The sequence below is a fragment of the Erpetoichthys calabaricus genome, chromosome 6 (assembly GCF_900747795.2).
Source record: "Erpetoichthys calabaricus chromosome 6, fErpCal1.3, whole genome shotgun sequence".
Taxonomy (NCBI): domain Eukaryota; kingdom Metazoa; phylum Chordata; class Cladistia; order Polypteriformes; family Polypteridae; genus Erpetoichthys; species Erpetoichthys calabaricus.
In genome coordinates this window covers 184,920,818-184,940,619 of record NC_041399.2, presented here as the reverse complement: position 1 = coordinate 184,940,619, position 19,802 = coordinate 184,920,818, and the positions used below count along the sequence as shown (strand labels likewise).

At 35.9% G+C, this 19,802-nt stretch overlaps 1 protein-coding gene across 1 annotated transcript in view; it reads left to right on the top strand.

Annotated features, from left to right (window-relative positions):
* The window catches only part of scn5lab (sodium channel, voltage gated, type V-like, alpha b), a 212,276-nt gene that overhangs the window by 111,236 nt on the left and 81,238 nt on the right, over nucleotides 1–19,802 (top strand). The window contains exon 5 of the mRNA XM_051928791.1: nucleotides 3,158–3,331. Coding sequence (XP_051784751.1) covers nucleotides 3,158–3,331 — 174 coding nt within the window. The remainder of the gene's footprint in view (nucleotides 1–3,157; nucleotides 3,332–19,802) is intronic.

Here is a 19,802-nt window from a genome sequence, read left to right as displayed (position 1 = left end):
GTACCAGAAATTAAAAGACCCATTGTCCGCAGAAACCCGCAAAGCAGCGAAAAATCCACGATATATATTTAAATATGTTTACATATAAAATCCACGATGGAGTGAAGCCGCGAAAGGCGAAGCGTGATATAGCGAGGGATCACTGTACTCTGCTGAGATGGGGGAGCCTGTCGGAAGAACAGCCATCTAAACAGCACTCCATCAATCTGGAGCTTATGGCAGAGTGGCCTGACAGAATCCACTCTTGAGTACAATGCATATGACTGTTTAGTGGATATTGGGAGCATGAGGAAAAAGATTCTCTACTCTGAGACAAAAATGTAACCCTTTTTGGCAGAATTTCAAGCACTTTGTCTGGTCGAAGTACAGGCACTGCTCGTCACCTTTCTAATACCATCCCTAAGGCAAAGCATGGTGGTGGCAGCATCATGTTATTGGGATGTTTCTCAGTGGCAAGGACAGGGAAATTTTCTCAGAATTGAGGGAAGAATGAATTTAACCAAATATAGAAAGGTCCTTGAAGAAAACCCGCTTCAGAGTTTATGAAGCCAAAGACTATTATGACAATTCACCTTTCAGCACGACAGTGACATGAAGCATATAGCCAGGGCAACACTAGAGTGTTATTGGGACAAGTCTGTGAGTGGCCTAGGCAAAGGACAGACTTGTAAACCCAAAAAGAACATCTGTAGAGAGACTTGAGGATTGCAGTTTACTGATTCTTCACATCCAGTCTAACAGACTTTGTGAGGATGTGCTCAAATCCTGGTGTGCAAACTTTGTGGAGACTTACCTATGAATTTGTAAACATTTCTGAAAATGTGTTTTCACTTTGTCATAATGGGTTATTGAGCGTAGGTTGATGGGCAAAAATGGCAAATTTATCCATTTTAAATTTTATGTACAGCAACATAAAGTGAGCAGAAGGTGAAGGTGTCTGAGTACTACTAAGAAAAACCTCCTTATATTATACTAAACAGTATGGAGTTCTAGTTCGAATTAACTTTCCACCATGCCACGTATATATGACCTAGTTTTTGTAGATAATGCAGCTAGTAGTTTCTCACTATTGTGTGAGATGTATCACTGAATTTTCTACTGCTTGTTTTCCCTGTACCTGTACTACCCATTGTGGTTGGGAGTAATTTCCTCTCATTTCAGCACCTTTTTAACTCTGTTCAGTCTGTCAGGGCAGTTGATAGTTGTAGATTGTTGGTAAATCTTAAATACTTTTGATTTATTATCCACCAACTAGTATAATGTTACCTCATATTTTGCAGCAAGTCAAGTTCATCCTGGAAATATACAGTAGTAATGGCTTACTTCATACTGACCAACAATATCCAAAAGGCTTATACACCTGTTTTTAGATTTTAAGCTACTTATATTAGAACCAAAAATGGTTTTCACCTTTGTCTTTTACTTGCATTTAGTATAGTAGTGTTACTGCTTCACATTGTAGACGATATGGTTCAAATCTTGACCTAATTATAGTCTTTGTGGAGTTTGCATATATTCCCCATGTCCAAATACTTTATTCGCAGATACTCTGTTTCCTCCTGTACCCTAAAGATTTGCAGATGTTAAGTTGATTGGTGACTTAAAATTTGTCCGGTGTGATGAAGTGTAGATACAGATATGTACCTGAATGTGTCCAGCAATGGACTGCATTGTGGCTATTGTTCCCTGCAAATTAAAATTACATTAAGTGGGTTCAGTAAACTGATGGATGAATGGAGTTCTACTTGGGTTTAATTAGTGTGTTTTGTACATAAGCAGGGTTAGGAATATTGTTTAAAACTCCAGGAGCAGTCTTCCCAAGAGCTCCCTCTGGCAGACCAGGGTGCCTTAGCACATATGAGACTCAGTTCATCACAAAAGGGTCAGTCTCTTAATATGGGAAACTGCATCTGCCACTGATTGATCTATAGAAATTCTTCAGTCTATCTATTATTCCCCTGTAAACTCTGTCTCTCTGTCTCTGTCTCTCTCTCTCATATCCTTACTTTCAGGGCTGTCTTTTAATAGATGTGTCATACCAGCTCTTGGTGGTATTCTTTTTTGATACTGTTATGATGTAGCAGGCACTTGACAAAAAGATTTAGTTCTACAGCTCATCACATTACTTGTTTAATGGTGCGAAGCCACTGATTGTGGTGAGTACCCTAATAGTCTTGACGTTAACCCTGAAAGAACCCTAAAAAAATGGTCCCATATGTGATGAGGGGAACTGAAAAAACTTAACATGTCTTGCAATGAATATCTCTGTATTAAGCACTTGTGGTTAGTAAATGAATCTGAATTACATTACATGCTTCACTAAGTTTACTACTTGTTTGGTAAATGCCCCACATATTACTTTCGAGGTCACTGCTCACCAAAATAGGCAAACAGTGGTAAATTACCAATCAAACAGTCTGATTCTTGCTTTTAAATACTATCGCTTAATAAAACTTTAAAATTGTTTTTTCTTGTTTTTTATTTTTTATTATTCCCTTTCTGAAAAGACTGCAATGTAGTCGATCAGTAAGCAAAAAAGATAATGTCAGTTTCTATGGTGCAAACGCTGGCTGATTAATGAAACAGAAAGGGAATTTATAGAGGATACTGCACAGCATTTCAGGAGAGCTTGGAGGTTAGTGTCCATTTCTTGCTCAATCAGCTAAACCAACAGCCCATCAATCAATCAGTCATTCATCCATCCATTTCCTGAACCCACATAATCAAATTCAGGGTAGTAGCAATCAATCAAACGTTGTTATATAAAGAACTCAATATGATATGGTGCTTTTCAAAGCACACATTTCAAGAATACTCACTTAGCTTCACAATTACATGTTTAACAAACAAACCTGCATGTACTTTGCTCTTTACAAAGAGGCTCTCTTCCCAGTGTCTTCATGCTGAACTGAGATATGCAAACATGCAGCCTATTGTTTAGCTGTAAATCATTATCATTCTCATTGGGGGTGCTTTCTGTAAGTTAAAGTCTGAATGAATTGACATCACCTACCAGCCGGTAATAAGGAGTCTGTTTGATTCATTAACATGGTTTACAGATTTTGATTACATAACTTGGCTTACCTATATAGGTATCTTTATGAGTATTGTCTAATGTTTTCTATTGGTTGTCTTGTTCATGTGCTCTTTTAACCAGGCATTCGAGGACATCTACATCGAGAAAAGGAAGTTTATTAAAATGGTCTTGGAATATGCTGATAAGGTCTTCACCTATGTGTTTGTTCTTGAAATGATACTGAAATGGATAGCATATGGCTTTAAGAAGTATTTCACCAATGCTTGGTGCTGGCTTGATTTTCTAATTGTAGATGTAAGTAATCGATTGCTTTCTTCTCTCATTTACTTTCTGTGCATGCCTGGTAATTTACTCAGTTCACAAATTCAAGTTAAGTTGAAGAAACATTTCTCTTGTGTGTAACATTGTTTTGCGAGTGTGATTGGCTCTGTGTGCTTCTAAAACTGTCTTAAGTGATTCTAGCATGACAAAACAAAATATCCCATCCATCCTATTCCATTGCATTTCGGAGGTCAAAGAAGATAACTTTTGCCAGAGTGGCTGCTAATAGAAAGGGAAGAAAGAGAGAGAGGGGGCACATTCTAAAAATAAAATACACAATGGATAATATGCTGGCATATTAGATACTGCTGCCTCATACCTCTGTGATCACTGGTTTAAAACCTAGCTATGTCTCAACCTGTGGAGTTTGTGCTTTCTAACCAATGAACATGTAGATTTTCCAAAGCACCCAAGACAACAGGTTAAGGTTCAAAGCACTCACTTACCTTCACAATTACACGAAAATTACAGTATTTTAATCCACAAAAAGAGGCTGTCTTCCTTGTGTCTTCATACATGCCAGCTATTGTTTTTCTATACATTATTACCATTGTCATTGGAAGAGTTTCTACTTAAATCCCAAATGTGTTTTGTTTAGTTGATTGGTAATCCTAAATTCTTTCTGTATGGGTGAATGAGGGTCTGTGTATTAATTTTCTTTGTAATGGACTAGCACCCTGATTCCCTTCTTCTGACCAAAGCTACCCAGGATAGACTACAGCTCCTCTGACCCTGAATTAGATTAATCCAGTGAAGAAAATGAATGAATAGACATTTAGCTTTTCAGTTAACTTTCTTTCAATAATAGATTATACTGCCAGAAGTGATCATTGGATTATATGGTTTATTAAATGAAATTCTACCAATAAAAGAAACACACCCCCAATACTTCATGTCTATATTTACATAACAAAAAACAGCTTTATCGTTTTCTCTGTTTTATTGGGAATATATACATATTTACTGTTTTTTATGTAACTTTTGGGAAAGGTCTTTTTGCTAAATATAATGTATCAAGAACTTCAGCAATATTTTATTTTATGGTTGTATTATGACTTTTTTTAAAAGATTTTCAGTGGAATGCAGTTCATATTTTTTGTTAATAAGTTTTCTCATTTTAAATTTGTCACTTGTATATGCTCGAGGAAGAGGTAAGGTATGAAAAAAACAAAACAATTTCTATTTACATTAGCATGAGCAAGTCTAGCGGAAATATAGTATTAACCATTGTGAATGTGGAATAACTGAACTCAACCACTTCCATTTTCACCTCACTTCATTAATGTTAATTTAATTTGTTATTTTAGACTTCAGCCACATTTTGAAATGGCATTGGTGTACAGTGTATAATGTACAATACAAAGCAGGAATGTTTGCAGTGCAAAACAAAACTTACATTGAACTATATAATAAACATGTGAGGTCAGAAAACTCAGAAAAATATTCAAAAAGAATTGAGTAATGAATATTTTTTAAATCTCTGAACTGTACAATTTCAAAATGCTGCTGCAGTTGTGGTGATAGGGTGGAATATTCTTTTAGAAGAGCTTTTAAGCCATTACACAACCCATCTTCATTAGAGTAACACTGACAATCAGCATTCTTCTGATTCCATACTGAAACCACTTTGCATGAGTTAAAAGAAGATTGTTAAACTATAAATATATTGCAAAAAAAAAACTGTCAATGCAGTAAAACTCCCTAAGGATTACATATCAGCAATCCTTATTATTAGTTATTGGAGCAGTATGTGACATTGTCACAACATGCATTTACAATGCCTTGAAAACGCATCACTTTTTTCTTTCAGAGTTTGCCCTTTATTCTTTATTTATTTTTTGTTCTTTATTCTTTATTTCGCCTTATACAATTTCTCGTATTAGGAATTTGTTAGTTTTCGCATACCCTTTGGGGTCAGAGCACAGGGTCAGCCATTGTACAGCACCCCTGGAGCAATTGAAGGTTAAGGGCCTTACTCCAGCAAAGTAGAATCTCTTTTGGCAGTGACGGGGATATGAACCAGCAACCTTCGGGATACCAGCGCAGACCCTTAGCCTCAGAGCCACCACACCACCCTGCTCATCTTACTGCCATACTTGAAAATATTGCTTGACCCCGCAGCAGGAAAGCATTCCTATGGCATGATCATACCACTATTTCATGACTGAGATGCTGTGGCCTGGCCTAGTGTGTTTTGTTTGACTTGCACCAGACATTTGTATTTTGCAAGGGCTGCGCAGCAGTGTTTTTTAAATTGTAATCACTGCTAAAGCCAATCTTTTTCACTCGCTTCCCTAAATTATGCAGGTAAAAATAACCATTACATAAAAAAATTATCTTAGCTTGTTATTTAATGCAACCTTACATTCACAAATTTAAGAAACTGAGATAAAAGTATCTTCTTCTTTGGGGTCTTATCCACTGCTTGGCTACTTTCTTTGCCCATTGCCTTTGTCTGCTGTTTTTGTTGGTCTCTCTTAATAGGCTGTCCTGTCTGTTTTATAACTATGTTCATTTTTTTTTCTTTTTTTGTTTTTAAAACAGCCATCCAGTTAAGTGTAGCCACATGGCTGCTTATACAGTGGATTCAGAAAGTATTCAGGCCCCTTCACTTTTCAGAAATTTTGTTTTGTTTTTCCCTCAACAAGCAACATTCAAACATTCAAAACCCCACAATAAAACAGTAAATAGAAATTTCTAAAAATTTATTAAAAATAAAAAACTGAAATATACAAATGAGACAGGCTTTTGAACCCTTTCCTCAATTTTTTTGCCAACAATTACAGCCTTGAGTTGTCTTGGATATGATGCGAGAAGCTTCTCACACCTGGATTTGGTGATTTTCTGCTATTTTTCTCTGCAGATACCCTTAAGTTCTGTCAGGTTAAATTGAGATAATTGGTGGACAGCTGTATTTAGGTCTCTCCAGAGATGTTCAATTGGGTTCAAGTCTGGGTTCTGGGTAGATAACTGAAGGACATTCTCAGAGTTGTCTCTAAGCCATGTGTTGTCTTTGCTTTGTGCTTAGGGTCATCGTCCTGTTGGACGGTGAACTTTTTGCCCACTCTGAGGTCCAGAGTGCTCTGGAGTAGGTTTTCATTAAGGATATCTCTGTAATTTGCTCTGTTCAGCTTTCCTGTTTTCCAATTCAACAAAGGAAGAATCAAAAAGGGGTGCAACAAAACTAACTAATATCACCTCAGGGAGAGTGGCAGACCAAAGTTTTACAGCCTTCCAGTTTCAAAAGTGTAACCAACCTAATTACAGCACCTGAGGGCAATTATCTAATCAGATAATTCATTACTAAATGTAGTTAAATTATTGACAAATACTTAAATTAAATTATTGACAAATATAAACAAATGCATTAAACTAAAACAAAACAGTAAACAACACCAACTGTCCAAAATGAGTCCAAACAAACAAGAAATGTAAAAATAGCTCCCCTAATTGTAGGCCCAGGCATAAGTTTATAGAATAAAAGATTTTTGTGTAATTCTTTATTTATCTCATATATAACAATGCAATACAATTTTCATACTTTTTGCTCCATGTGCCAACACAATGGCTTTGAAATGAAGCAATCAAGATGTGATTGAAATGTAGACTTGCAGTTTTAATTTAAGTCATGTTTAACAAAAACATTGTTTGCAATTTTTATACATGGTTATCTCATTTTCAGGACTCAAAAGTATTTAGACAGACTAACATAATCAGGAATATAATGATCATTTTCAATACCTGGTTGAAAATCCTTTGCAGTCAATGACTGAATAAAAGTGTGGAACCCATGGCCTTCTCCAAGTTCTGAGTTTCCACCCTACAGATGCTTTGCCAGGCCTCTACTGAAGCTGTCTTCAGGTGTAGCTTGTTCGTTAAACTTTCTGCCTGCAGATTTGTCTTCAGCAACTAAAATGCATGTACTGTACAATTGGGTTTAGGTCAGTTGACTGACTTGACCATTGAAGAGTGTTCCACTTGTTTGCCTTGAAAAGAACTTGGTTTGCTGTTACAGTATGTTTTGGCACATTGTTCATCTGTACTGTGACGCGTCCTCCTATTAGTTTTGCAGCCTTTTGTCAGAATCTGAGCAGATAGTACAGCCCGGAACACTTCAGAAATTATCCTTCTACTTTTGTTAGTAGTCATATCATCAATAAAACCCACTGACCCACTTCTATTGGCAGTCACGTATGACCATGCCATAACGCTGCCTCTACCATGTTTCACAGATGATGTACTATGCTGCAGATAATGAGCCTTTCCTTCTCTACTCCATACTCTTCTCTAACCGACATTCTGGTACATATTGATCTTAGTTTCATTTGTCCAAAGAAAACTGTTCCAAAACTGGACTGTTTTTTAAAAAATATTTTCTGGCAAAGTCTAATCTGTCCTTCATGCTTGAGGATTACCAAAGTTTTGCACCTTGTTGTAAGCCTTCTGCATACTTTTGTGAAGTCTTCACCTGATTGCAGACTTTGGCAATGATAGGTCTACCTCCCAGAAAGAGTTCTTGGTTTGATTAAATGTAATGAATTGTTTTTTCTGCACCAAGGATAGAATTCAGTGATCATCCAGCACAGTTGCCTTCTATGGTTGCCCAAGTCTTCTGGTATTGCTGAGTTCACCAGTGCATTCCTTCTCTTTAAGAATGTTACAGGTGTTTGATTTGACACTTCTTGTGTTTCTGCTGTCCCTTAGATTCTCTTTGTTTTGCATTGTCTGCCTAATGACGGCCTGTTTTTACTTGCATGGACAGCTCTTTGGACCTCATATTGAGAGTTCACAGAGATAGTTTCCAAATACAAACTCCACACTTGGAATCAACTCCAAACCTTCTACCTGCTTAATAGTTAATGAAATAATGAGGATCCTGCTCACAAATGGCTATGGAACAACTTGTCAGTCAATTGTCCAAATACCTTTGAGCCTCTGATAATGTGGAAACCATGTATAAAAATGGCTATTATTCCTAAATGGCTCATACAATATTTCTATTAAACCCTTTGTGTTAATGCTGAAAGCCTACACTTCAGTCATGTAATTATTTCTTCAATTCAAATCCATTATGATGGGGTATAGAGCCAATATTATGTAAAATAGTGTTACTGTCCAAGTACTTATGGACCTAACTGTAACAATGTGCAATGTTACCCCATCTGGTGTTACTCCAAATGAAGCAATTAAAGGATGAGGAGTAATTGTGAATTCAGCATTATCAAAGAAATAAGCAAATGTAGGGATAATCCTAAAACATACAACCAGGCAAGGCCAGTTGTAATGAAATTATTTGCAGTTAGGGTTGTGCCCTGACAGATTTTACATAATTTAATAATTTAATAAAAAAAAGTTTGTAATTTACAATTTCTAACTGAATTATACCATGCTTTGCATACATATATATATATATATATATATATATATATATATATATATATATATATATATATATATATATATATTCATGCATTCGTAGTCTGAATCACAATCTGATTGTATGGGTGGTTACCTTGTGGTTGGTCAGCAAGTCGGCTAACATCCGCCACAGTGCCCTCAGTTGTGAGAAGAAGATCATTGAATGGTTGAAATATTTGACAGTAAACGATGTCAACCATATATATATATATATATATATATATATATATATATATATATATATATATATATATATATATATATATATATCTTTTATTGAATTTATTAAAACCATGTAACGTTAAGTCAAACTTAACAAAACTAAATTCAATTCAACCCCACCCCCCCATGAGAAAGAGAGGAAGGCCAACAGACAGAGTAAAACTTTGAGAGTAGTAAAGAGGGAAATATATCCTTCTCCCCAATATAAATGCTTATTCTAAAATGTTATTGATTAAATCCTGCCAGGTTAAGTGAGAATGTGATTTTTTCCAATTTCAAATACAGTAGTATATAACATCAATTACCCACTAATTTAAAAGGGGTGGGTTAGGATTCTTCCAGTTGAGCAAAATAAGTCTACCAGCTAATAGTGAAGTAAAGGCAATTACAGTTTGTTTGTCCTTCTCCACTTTAAGCCCATCTGGGAGCCCACCAAACACAGCTGTTAGTGGATTAGGAGGGATTGTGACACCAAGGCTCTCTGATAGGCATTTAAAAAATTTTGTCCATAATGATGTTAATTTGGTACACATCCAAAACATGTGACCCAGTGAGGCTGGAGCAATTTTAAACAAGACAGATGTGCTCGATAAAAGATTTTAAGTTGAATAATTAAATGCTTTGCGCATATGGAGCTAGAGTGAATTCTGTGCATGGCTGCCTTCCACTCATTTTCTGAAATGTTGTGTGAGAGATTCCTTTTCCCACTGTACTCTGGGATCTTTTAAAGGAAGGGACTTTAAAATGGTTTTATATATTATAGAAATGCTGTCACTAATATTTGCCGCCCAGTAATAAAATTGAAAATTAGGTAGAGTCATGCTGCCTTCTGATTTAGGTTGTTGTAGGGTCACATGAATATTTCAAAGTTATGATTGAATCTAATTTCTTAAAAAAATGTTTGTTAATATATATGGGAATGTTTTGAAATTGAAACAGAATTTTGTTGAAAAGGAGCTTTATATTTACTTGTGATATTTACCCCTAGGTATTTACACTGATCTGCAATAATAAAAGGGAAGGTGTCCAATCTAATGTTATTTGCTAGAGAATTCACAGGAAAAAGCATACTTTTGTTCAAATTAATTTTGAGCCCTGATATCTTTTGAAATTCTGCTAGTGCAGTTAGGGCTGCAGGCACATGATTTAGTGGGTATGATATATACAGTGGTGTGAAAAACTATTTGCCCCCTTCCTGATTTCTTATTCTTTTGCATGTTTGTCACACAAAATGTTTCTGATCATCAAACACATTTAACCATTAGTCAAATATAACACAAGTAAACACAAAATGCAGTTTTTAAATGATGGTTTTTATTATTTAGGGAGAAAAAAAATCCAAACCTACATGGCCCTGTGTGAAAAAGTAATTGCCCCCTTGTTAAAAAATAACCTAACTGTGGTGTATCACACCTGAGTTCAATTTCCGTAGCCACCCCCAGGCCTGATTACTGCCACACCTGTTTCAATCAAGAAATCACTTAAATAGGAGCTGCCTGACACAGAGAAGTAGACCAAAAGCACCTCAAAAGCTAGACATCATGCCAAGATCCAAAGAAATTCAGGAACAAATGAGAACAGAAGTAATTGAGATCTATCAGTCTGGTAAAGGTTATAAAGCCATTTCTAAAGCTTTGGGACTCCAGCGAATCACAGTGAGAGCCATTATCCACAAATGGCAAAAACATGGAACAGTGGTGAACCTTCCCAGGAGTGGCCGGCCGACCAAAATTACCCCAAGAGTGCAGAGACGACTCATCCGAGAGGTCACAAAAGACCCCAGGACAACGTCTAAAGAACTGCAGACCTCACTTGCCTCAATTAAGGTCAGTGTTCACGACTCCACCATAAGAAAGAGACTGGGCAAAAACGGCCTGCATGGCAGATTTCCAAGATGCAAACCACTGTTAAGCAAAAAGAACATTAGGGCTCATCTCAATTTTGCTAAGAAACATCTCAATGATTGCCAAGACTTTTGGGAAAATACCTTGAGGACTGATGAGTCAAAAGTTGAACTTTTTGGAAGGCAAATGTCCCGTTACATCTGGCGTAAAAGGAACACAGCATTTCAGAAAAAGAACATCATACCAACAGTAAAATATGGTGGTGGTAGTGTGATGGTCTGGGGTTGTTTTGCTGCTTCAGGACCTGGAAGGCTTGCTATGATAGATGGAACCATGAATTCTACTGTCTACCAAAAAATCCTGAAGGAGAATGTCCGGCCATCTGTTCGTCAACTCAAGCTGAAGCGATCTTGGGTGCTGCAACAGGACAATGACCCAAAACACACCAGCAAATCCACCTCTGAATGGCTGAAGAAAAACAAAATGAGGACTTTGGAGTGGCCTAGTCAATGTCCTGACCTGAATCCAATTGAGATGCTATGGCATGACCTTAAAAAGGCGGTTCATGCTAGAAAACTCTCAAATAAAGCTGAATTACAACAATTTTGCAAAGATGAGTGGGCCAAAATTCCTCCAGAGCGCTGTAAAAGACTCATTGCAAGTTATCGCAAACGCTTGATTGCAGTTATTGCTGCTAAGGGTGGCCCAACCAGTTATTAGGTTCAGGGGGCAATTACTTTTTCACACAGGGCCATGTAGGTTTGGATTTTTTTTTCTCCCTAAATAATAAAAACCACCATTTACAAACTGCATTTTGTGTTTACTTGTGTTATATTTGACTAATGGTTAAATGTGTTTGATGATCAGAAACATTTTGTGTGACAAACATGCAAAAGAATAAGAAATCAGGAAGGGGGCAAATAGTTTTTCACACCACTTGTATAGTACCATATCATCTGCATATAGTGATATTTTCTACACATATATTAGAAAGTGTATGTTGCAAATAATTTTATTCCATTCCTTGTCAAAGACATTGAGTTGTTAGGCCCTTTTCCCATCAAGTAAACCACACTAATGATTAACAAAATTACATATTTTATGATATATGCCTTATAAGATGTGATTATTCAGTCTCTCTAAAAAAATAGAATGAATGATATTTTCTTAAGCCAGGCCTTATAGGCTAAGGTACATAACTTAATGAAAAAAAAGACAGTTTGTGCTAGATCAACATATCCTGTTTTCCAGTACATTTGAGTAATTAGTATCGTGTTATAGAAGGAATAACAAGAAGCATCCATCCATCCATCCATTTTCCAACCCGCTGAATACGAACACAGGGTCACGGGGGTCTGCTGGAGCCAATCCCAGCCAACACAGGGCACAAGGCAGGAACCAATCCCGGGCAGGGTGCCTACCCACTGCAGGACTAACAAGAAGCAGTTTATTCCTTATTTTTACATATTTCTAGCACACCTAGCAGAAACATTGAAAGTGAGGGAAATGCATGTTATACATAAAGATATTATTATATAGGGCGGCACGGTGGCGCAGTGGGTAGCGCTGCTGCCTCGCAGTTGGGTGACCTGGGGACCTGGGTTCACTTCCCGGGTCCACCCTGCGTGGAGTTTGCATGTTCTCCCCGTGTCTGCGTGGGTTTCCTCCGGGCGCTCCGGTTTCCTCCCACAGTCCAAAGACATGCAGGTTAGGTGGATTGGAGATTCTAAATTGGCCCTAGTGTGTGCTTGTGTGTGTCCTGCGGTGGGTTGGCACCCTGCCCGGGATTGGTTCCTGCCCTGTGTTGGCTGGGATTGGCTCCAGCAGACCCCCGTGACCCTGTGTTTGGATTCAGCGGGTTGGAAAATGGATGGATGGATATTATTATATAAATTTCCACAAACATGTGCTGTGCACCATAAAAATTAGTTCATAAAATTGGGAAAAGTTATCGATTTACTTCATCATTACCAAAAAAAGTAGTGTGGAATTATATATTTGGAGCATACATATTTTTGTATGCAACATATGTTTGTGAAGGTTTGGATGCCAAATGATTTCTAAGAAATAATTACTGTGTTGGTAGTAGAAAGCTAGAATATACTGTTTGATTATAGAGCACTGGAACAGCAAGAATAGAATTTTTTCCTTAACATTTTTATTACATGGGCTCAGGATTTTTAAGTGAATGATGCAAAACTGGATTTTTACTAAATTGATTAAAGATAGTGTTGACTGGAGCACAGATCAAAGTATGTAGAGAGGAGGTTTCTTCCATATTCTCAAAGTGTGAATACTTAAAGCCTAGAAATGAGATTGGAATGGTGCGCAAAGCTTGGCAGAACACGGAATACTTTTTGAAGACACTGTATATTACATATAGTTGCAGCTTCACTATTTTTGATGTAATAAAGATAGTTTGTTGTAAGAGCACAGGAAATTTTTTTTTCTCCTAGGAAAATGTTATTCTAAGTAATCTGGAAAGCAAACCATTTAAAAAAAAAGCAGTCAGGCATATATTTTTTTGCTCTGAAGAAGCCATTCTCCAATTTGCATATCACCACAGTATAGATGCTATAACAGGAAACATGGAAACAGAGCAGTGACTTCAGGACCACAAGTGTGGAGGCCTGTAAGCAATTTATATAATCACAAATGACGCAGGGTTGCTGTGACAACATCTTTGTTAGGCACATTCAGCATTGTCATATATTTTATAGAATGCAATCTGATAACATTGTGGAATTAAAAAAAAAGATGTTAGCCGAGAGGTTGAGCAATCAGAATATTTAAGAGATTCAAATTAAGTGGGTAAAATCATAGCAAAACTGCAATTATGTACAGTATTTTGTAAGTTTTACTCAAATGTAATTAGTATATATACTGTATTTAAAATAATATATATATATATGCATATATACAGTATATATGGAAGCGAAGGTCTGTGATACGGTTTGCATACTTGTAGTTAGAGATCCAAAAAAGGGAGAGAGTGAATCACGTATCATAAAGTATTTTTTATTCCTGAGCTGTCAGCTCCTGCCAGGAGCCGTCATCAGAGGGTAATGGTTAGACATACAAGAATCAAAGGCAATATTATTACCCTCTGATGGCTCCAGCAGACCCCCGTGACCCTGTAGTTAGGATATAGCAAGTTGGATAATGGATGGATATATATATATCCATCCATTTTCCAACCCACTGAATCCTAACTACAGGGTTACGGGGGTCTGCTGGAGCCAATCCCAGCCAACACAGGGCGCAAGGCAGGAACCAATCCCGGGCAGAGCGCCAACCCAGCGCAGTATATATATGTATATATATATGTGTATATATATATATATATATATATCCATCCAGCCATCCATTTTCCAACCCGCTGAATCCGAACACAGGGTCACGGGGGTCTGCTGGAGCCAATCCCAGCCAACACAGGGCACAAGACAGGAAACAATCCTGGGCAGGGTGCCAACCCACCGCAGTATATATATATATGTATATATATATATTTGCAGGTTAGGTACCCCAGTTCAACTGGAGCTGCTGTGGTAAGTTCAAGTATGGTTGTGAAAACATGAATTGTGAAATATGTATTTTCCATGTAGTGATTCGATAGTCTAAACAACATAAGGATATCATAGCAAATAGAAGCACTTCTCAAACCAAGTAGTTGCAGTGGTCCATATGTGTGTCTTCTCTCTTCTAACACTGCACTCAATGTACAATGTACAAATTAGTCATTAAGCTTCAGTTACCCTGCGAGATTGGTATTCTAAATGGATAATGGTTATTTTAGTTTTTTTATTTTCTCATAGTGTCAAGTTTTTACTAAGTTTCTTTTGCTTTCTCCCTGGTGGCTTAAAGTGCATGGTCTTGTGCAATTGAGGGCAGGTGTTTTAGGAAGATGAAAACATGCAAAACATGCAAATATTGCAAAAGTTGTAATATCTGAAATACAAAATACTTTTGTACCCAGGCATTTACTGTATATACAGTATATAATTTTAGTATGCATGCATTTATTTATCCATATGCAGTACCCTCCATAATGTTTGGGACAAAGACATGTTTTTCCTTTATTTTACTCCTCTGCTCTGTAGTTTAAAATTACAGATCAAACAATTCAGTTGGGATTGCACAAGTGCAATGCAGACTTCATTTAAGGGTTTCCCCATATAGAAATTACGACACTTTTTATAAATGGTCCTTCCCCCATTTCAGTGCACCATAATGTTTGGGACATAGCTGTTTTTGGTAGCTTAAAGCAGTCATGTTTAGGACTTTGTTGCATGCTCCTTGCATGTAATAACTGATTGCAGGTACTGAGTATCTATTCATTCAGATACACCCATAGTCATAGAATTAGATACATCTGCTTGGATTTGTAGATGGGTTCCCTTCAAAAGGTGCTGAACGCTACACAATTTCACAGTGTATTTATCTGTATATAGTGTAAGCATGCTACTGAACCCCCACAACATCACACTCAGATACTAATGATTAAGCCCCATGTTATTTAGTGTTATAGTGAAAATGTACAAATGAATAAATACCCAGTGTATTTACTGTCCTCCTTACTTGAAAGGCAAATGAGAGAATTTCAGCTTACGATAAAGTAAACTTTAACTGAAGTGCTTACTTGTTTGAAAAAATGATAAAGATGATATTTCTCATAATCATTTTCAATGTATTTTATAAATGATGCAAGGGTCACTTTCTTTTTTCTGTTTTTCTCGATTTGCTTTATTCTTTTTACATGCAAGTAAGTACTCATGCACTTGTGCACACACACGCAAACATACACTATGTTCTACCTAAACAAAGAAAATGGCAGATTTACCATAAAGGGATCAGGAGATTTATATCAATGTCAGCCACTGAACGAGGAGAGAGCACTAGTGTCACGCTTCAGCCTTGAAAAGTGGGGAAGCAGATTTTTAAAGGACCACTCAAGTTCTATGAAATGCCTTCCTGGCGTTTTTCTGTTTTTCACCACTACTCCACCAAGTTGCACATTCTCTAGTGAGGCATCATTTCTGTTCTTATTTTTGTTCCCATTTTCATCCTACTTTTTAAGTTTGCATTTCTTGTTCATTTTTAATTTGCAATTCAAGTTCAATTTTAAGTTTGTGTGTTCATCTTAATTTTTAGTTTGTATCTTCAATTTTTTTTGTTGTTTGTGCTTTGTCCTTTAGGGCTACCGTACTAATCTATAGTATATAGTGCCTTTAAAAATTGTAAGAAATGTTTTCATTTTAATTATTTCAAATATGTCGGAACTACATTTTGCACCACTTCACAGCACTGTGACCCTCTGTGCATCAAAACAGCGCATGTACATTTTGAAATTACATGTCAGTGACTTATATTGACATTAATTTTCCTGATTTTTCACATATCATACTGTGTATATATTTGTCATTTTGTAAAATGTTATTAATTTCTGGAATGTTATTAAGGTGTCAGTCACAGGTATAATGTCTAGTAAATGTGTCTTAAACATGTGTGTTTAATTAAAAAGGGCAGGTATCTTTTAGCTTACAGGACAGAGCTCTGTAACTGCCAAAGTATTTAGAGTAGAGAAGGGTGTGTGATAAGCGAAACTATGGAGGTGAAGATTTATACATGTGTATTATTTTAAGCCCTATTTTGTGTGTTTTATTGAGATTAAGGTAATCTTTTTAATTTTTTCAAAAATAATAATATCTACTGTATTTATTATCTTGCCCATTGTTCCAAGGATGTTCTATATTGTGAAGCATGTACCACGATAAATATTGTATGTAAGTTATGTGTATCTGTTTGTGCCAAGTAAGGATATATATATATATATATATATATATATATATATATATATATATATATATATATTGGAGAGAGGGTGGAAGAAATGTGCCTTGCCTTTTGAGACATTATTTAATTCATTCCCCATGACATTAACCATTACAAAGCAAAGTTAAAACAGATTTTAAATTAACAAATTGATTTTACATAGCCAAAAACATCCAAAGAGTCAAGACAGGTACTTCAGAAATCAGAGAGAAAGGCAGAAAACATTTTCAAATCAAACCTTTATTAAATATGTCTAAACTGTCTTTTCTGTATGAATAACAAATTCAGCATGGCTAAACAAAACACATGATGAGACAAAAAGAGATTCTTTTTGACAAAAGTTGTAATGCAGTTAGTAGATGAAATTTTTATCCAGATTAGTTGAGATCACACTATGACCGCTTTGGCCACTACAAACATGTAGCTGTGTCTTTTCCAGTCTCCCAAAATCGAGCAGCTACAGAGTTGGCAAAGTAGGAACCACCATGAATCAAATGTGTAACTAAAGAAATGTGTCTGTCTAATAAAGTTAATTTTAAAATGGTTTAGTGAAAATTTAAAAAGGAAGAAATCAGAAAAAAGTTATTACAAACACAGAATAAAGACTGTTTCATTACAGTCTTAGCTTTCTTGTGTTAAACTTCAGTTACTTTCTATACTTAAAGGTTATGTTATTTCTCAATGGCAAACTTAAATAGGCTTCACTTAGTATATTCTGTAAGTTCTGTACGTAGTATACTGTACATGTGGTTTGAAACTGTTTGCCCTGAGTACCTTACCAACAGCAAGGCAGATCATAAACTGAACTAGCCTGTAGTCAGAATAACAAGAAATAATTAGGATATTCCATTTTCAATTTAGATTGTGGGAGTTATTATAGATCCTCCCAAAGACTATGCACTAATACTGTATATAGGAAAACATTTTAACATAACCTGACTAACTAACAAATGGCTGTTACAAGACACCTTCTATCAGCCCCAGCACACTCCTTCCACCTGATGGAAATTGTAGTCCTTGAATTGGTGCTGGTTTTTGGGTTGTCCCCTTTCTGTTATAATCCTATTCCCCAATATAATATATGGCCTATATTTTATGCTGAACCAATTTCAACACACATGCAAAATTTCATGAAACTTTGTCCAGTCATTTTTGCATGACTGGTGAACAATCAAGCATACTTCCAAACAGCTTAGTATGAGTATTTTATTTATATGGATACATACTGTATATCTGAACCAACATATATTTAAACAGATGGATATACAGTATTTGAATCGACCTATATACTGTATAACTAAATTTGTATATTTGAATATATTTATTATTCTGTTAGAATATTTTAATTACTTTTATTCTGTGCCAGTCTTGCTTAATTTCAGAAAGCATATCACTTTAGCTGGGCCACACTGAGCTTTGTCATTCTCTGGTTAAAGACTACCAATTCATTTTTTACAGCATTCTATAGCATAAATTGTAAATATCGTAAGCTTGATCAAAGCTGCCAGCTGTTTGTTTTCTTGAAGCTTTACTAAGATAACAAGTTTAATTCAGTGGTTACCTTTCAACAAGTTGAGGCCTGTCAGAACAACCTGTTTACACCTGCTGATTGTTTCCTGATACGTATGATGTTCGCTATATGACTTGGTAATCAGAGTCATGAGAATTAAATTCAAAGGTAAGTTATGTGTTTAAATGTTTGCAAAAAAACATGATATTAAAAATAACTTATTTTTCCAGTGCCATTTGCTTGATTTATCATAGATAATGTTTCTTTCATCAACTTTGTGTAAAGCGATATTTCTGACTCCCTGCGGTGATTTACCACTATTAACAACCTGGTATTCATTACCAGATGTTCAATGGAAATGACTAAAGGCAATAATCTGCCATGTAATAATAAGAAAATTGTATATATATATATATATACTGTATATTGTGTTTAAACTCCCAAAACATTCAAAGAATTCCATGATGAATTGTCCATTGGTTGTTTGCCAGTGGCAGAGTATTAATCCACTGGGGTATTTACTTGCACTGTACAACTAATGTATATGTTTTAATCTGTTATTATTAAGTGAAATCTCTAATAGTTATGTGACTATCCATGCTTTCTGTTATTTTAAAGTGAATCGTAATTTATGAAATTCTTGCTTGACTATTATATGCAACATCTAGTTAAAGTTACACTATTGGCTAATTTTTTGTAAACACTAAATACAACTCAACAGTTCATTCCAGCTCTGTTGATTTTTTCAATTTTGTTTAAACACTTGAAAATGTTTTCAAGAGAAGAGTATTGCTGAGATTTACGGTAAGCCTTCTCTGAATATTACAATACTGGAGTAATATTTACTCCTAGCTATTAAGGCACTTCAGTAGCAACATTACTTGCATGCATGTAAAATTAGTCAAATTTGTTATCGGTGTGTTGCTTTAGCTTTTAACGTATAGCATTATTTAGCTGTCTGTGTCATGTATGAGCCACCAAATACCATTTGTGACACGTGCCCCAAATGTGACTTGTCTTATGTATTTCATGGCTTACATTGACAAGTGATCCCGGAATCTAACCATGCAGTATATTCTCAGTAGTCCACACATTGCCAGTTTCTGGTGGTGTACTGTGCCACCCTATTATTGAGTCCAGGGATCAGTCCATCTATTTGTTCAATCAATACATCCTAGCACGAACCTTATACTCACATACAAGATTTAGTGAAAGAAAAGTACCAAAAAAAGATTTCAAAGTTAGATTGCAGTGCCTATCATACATTAGTAAAGTTGGTAATTTAAAACATTTAATTATAATGTTAAAATTAATTTTCACTAGGGTTCTGTTGGTGGTCTATATTATCCAGTCATTTGTTGCATAACAATACCATGCTACTTTCTTTTTTCACCTTAATACGATACTGGTTTTAATTACTGAGTGTGCATACTGATTGTCTGTGTCCATTATGTCAAGAGGTTTATTAGCATACTAACAATGTGTGAAAAATCAGTTTACTGCAGACTAAAATAGTACATACAGTAGATGGCAGGTGCAGGTATATAATAAAAGGTTTTTGTTTCAATATTTGCTCTAGAATACTTTTGAGTGAAAAACGTTAAGCAACTAAATTAGA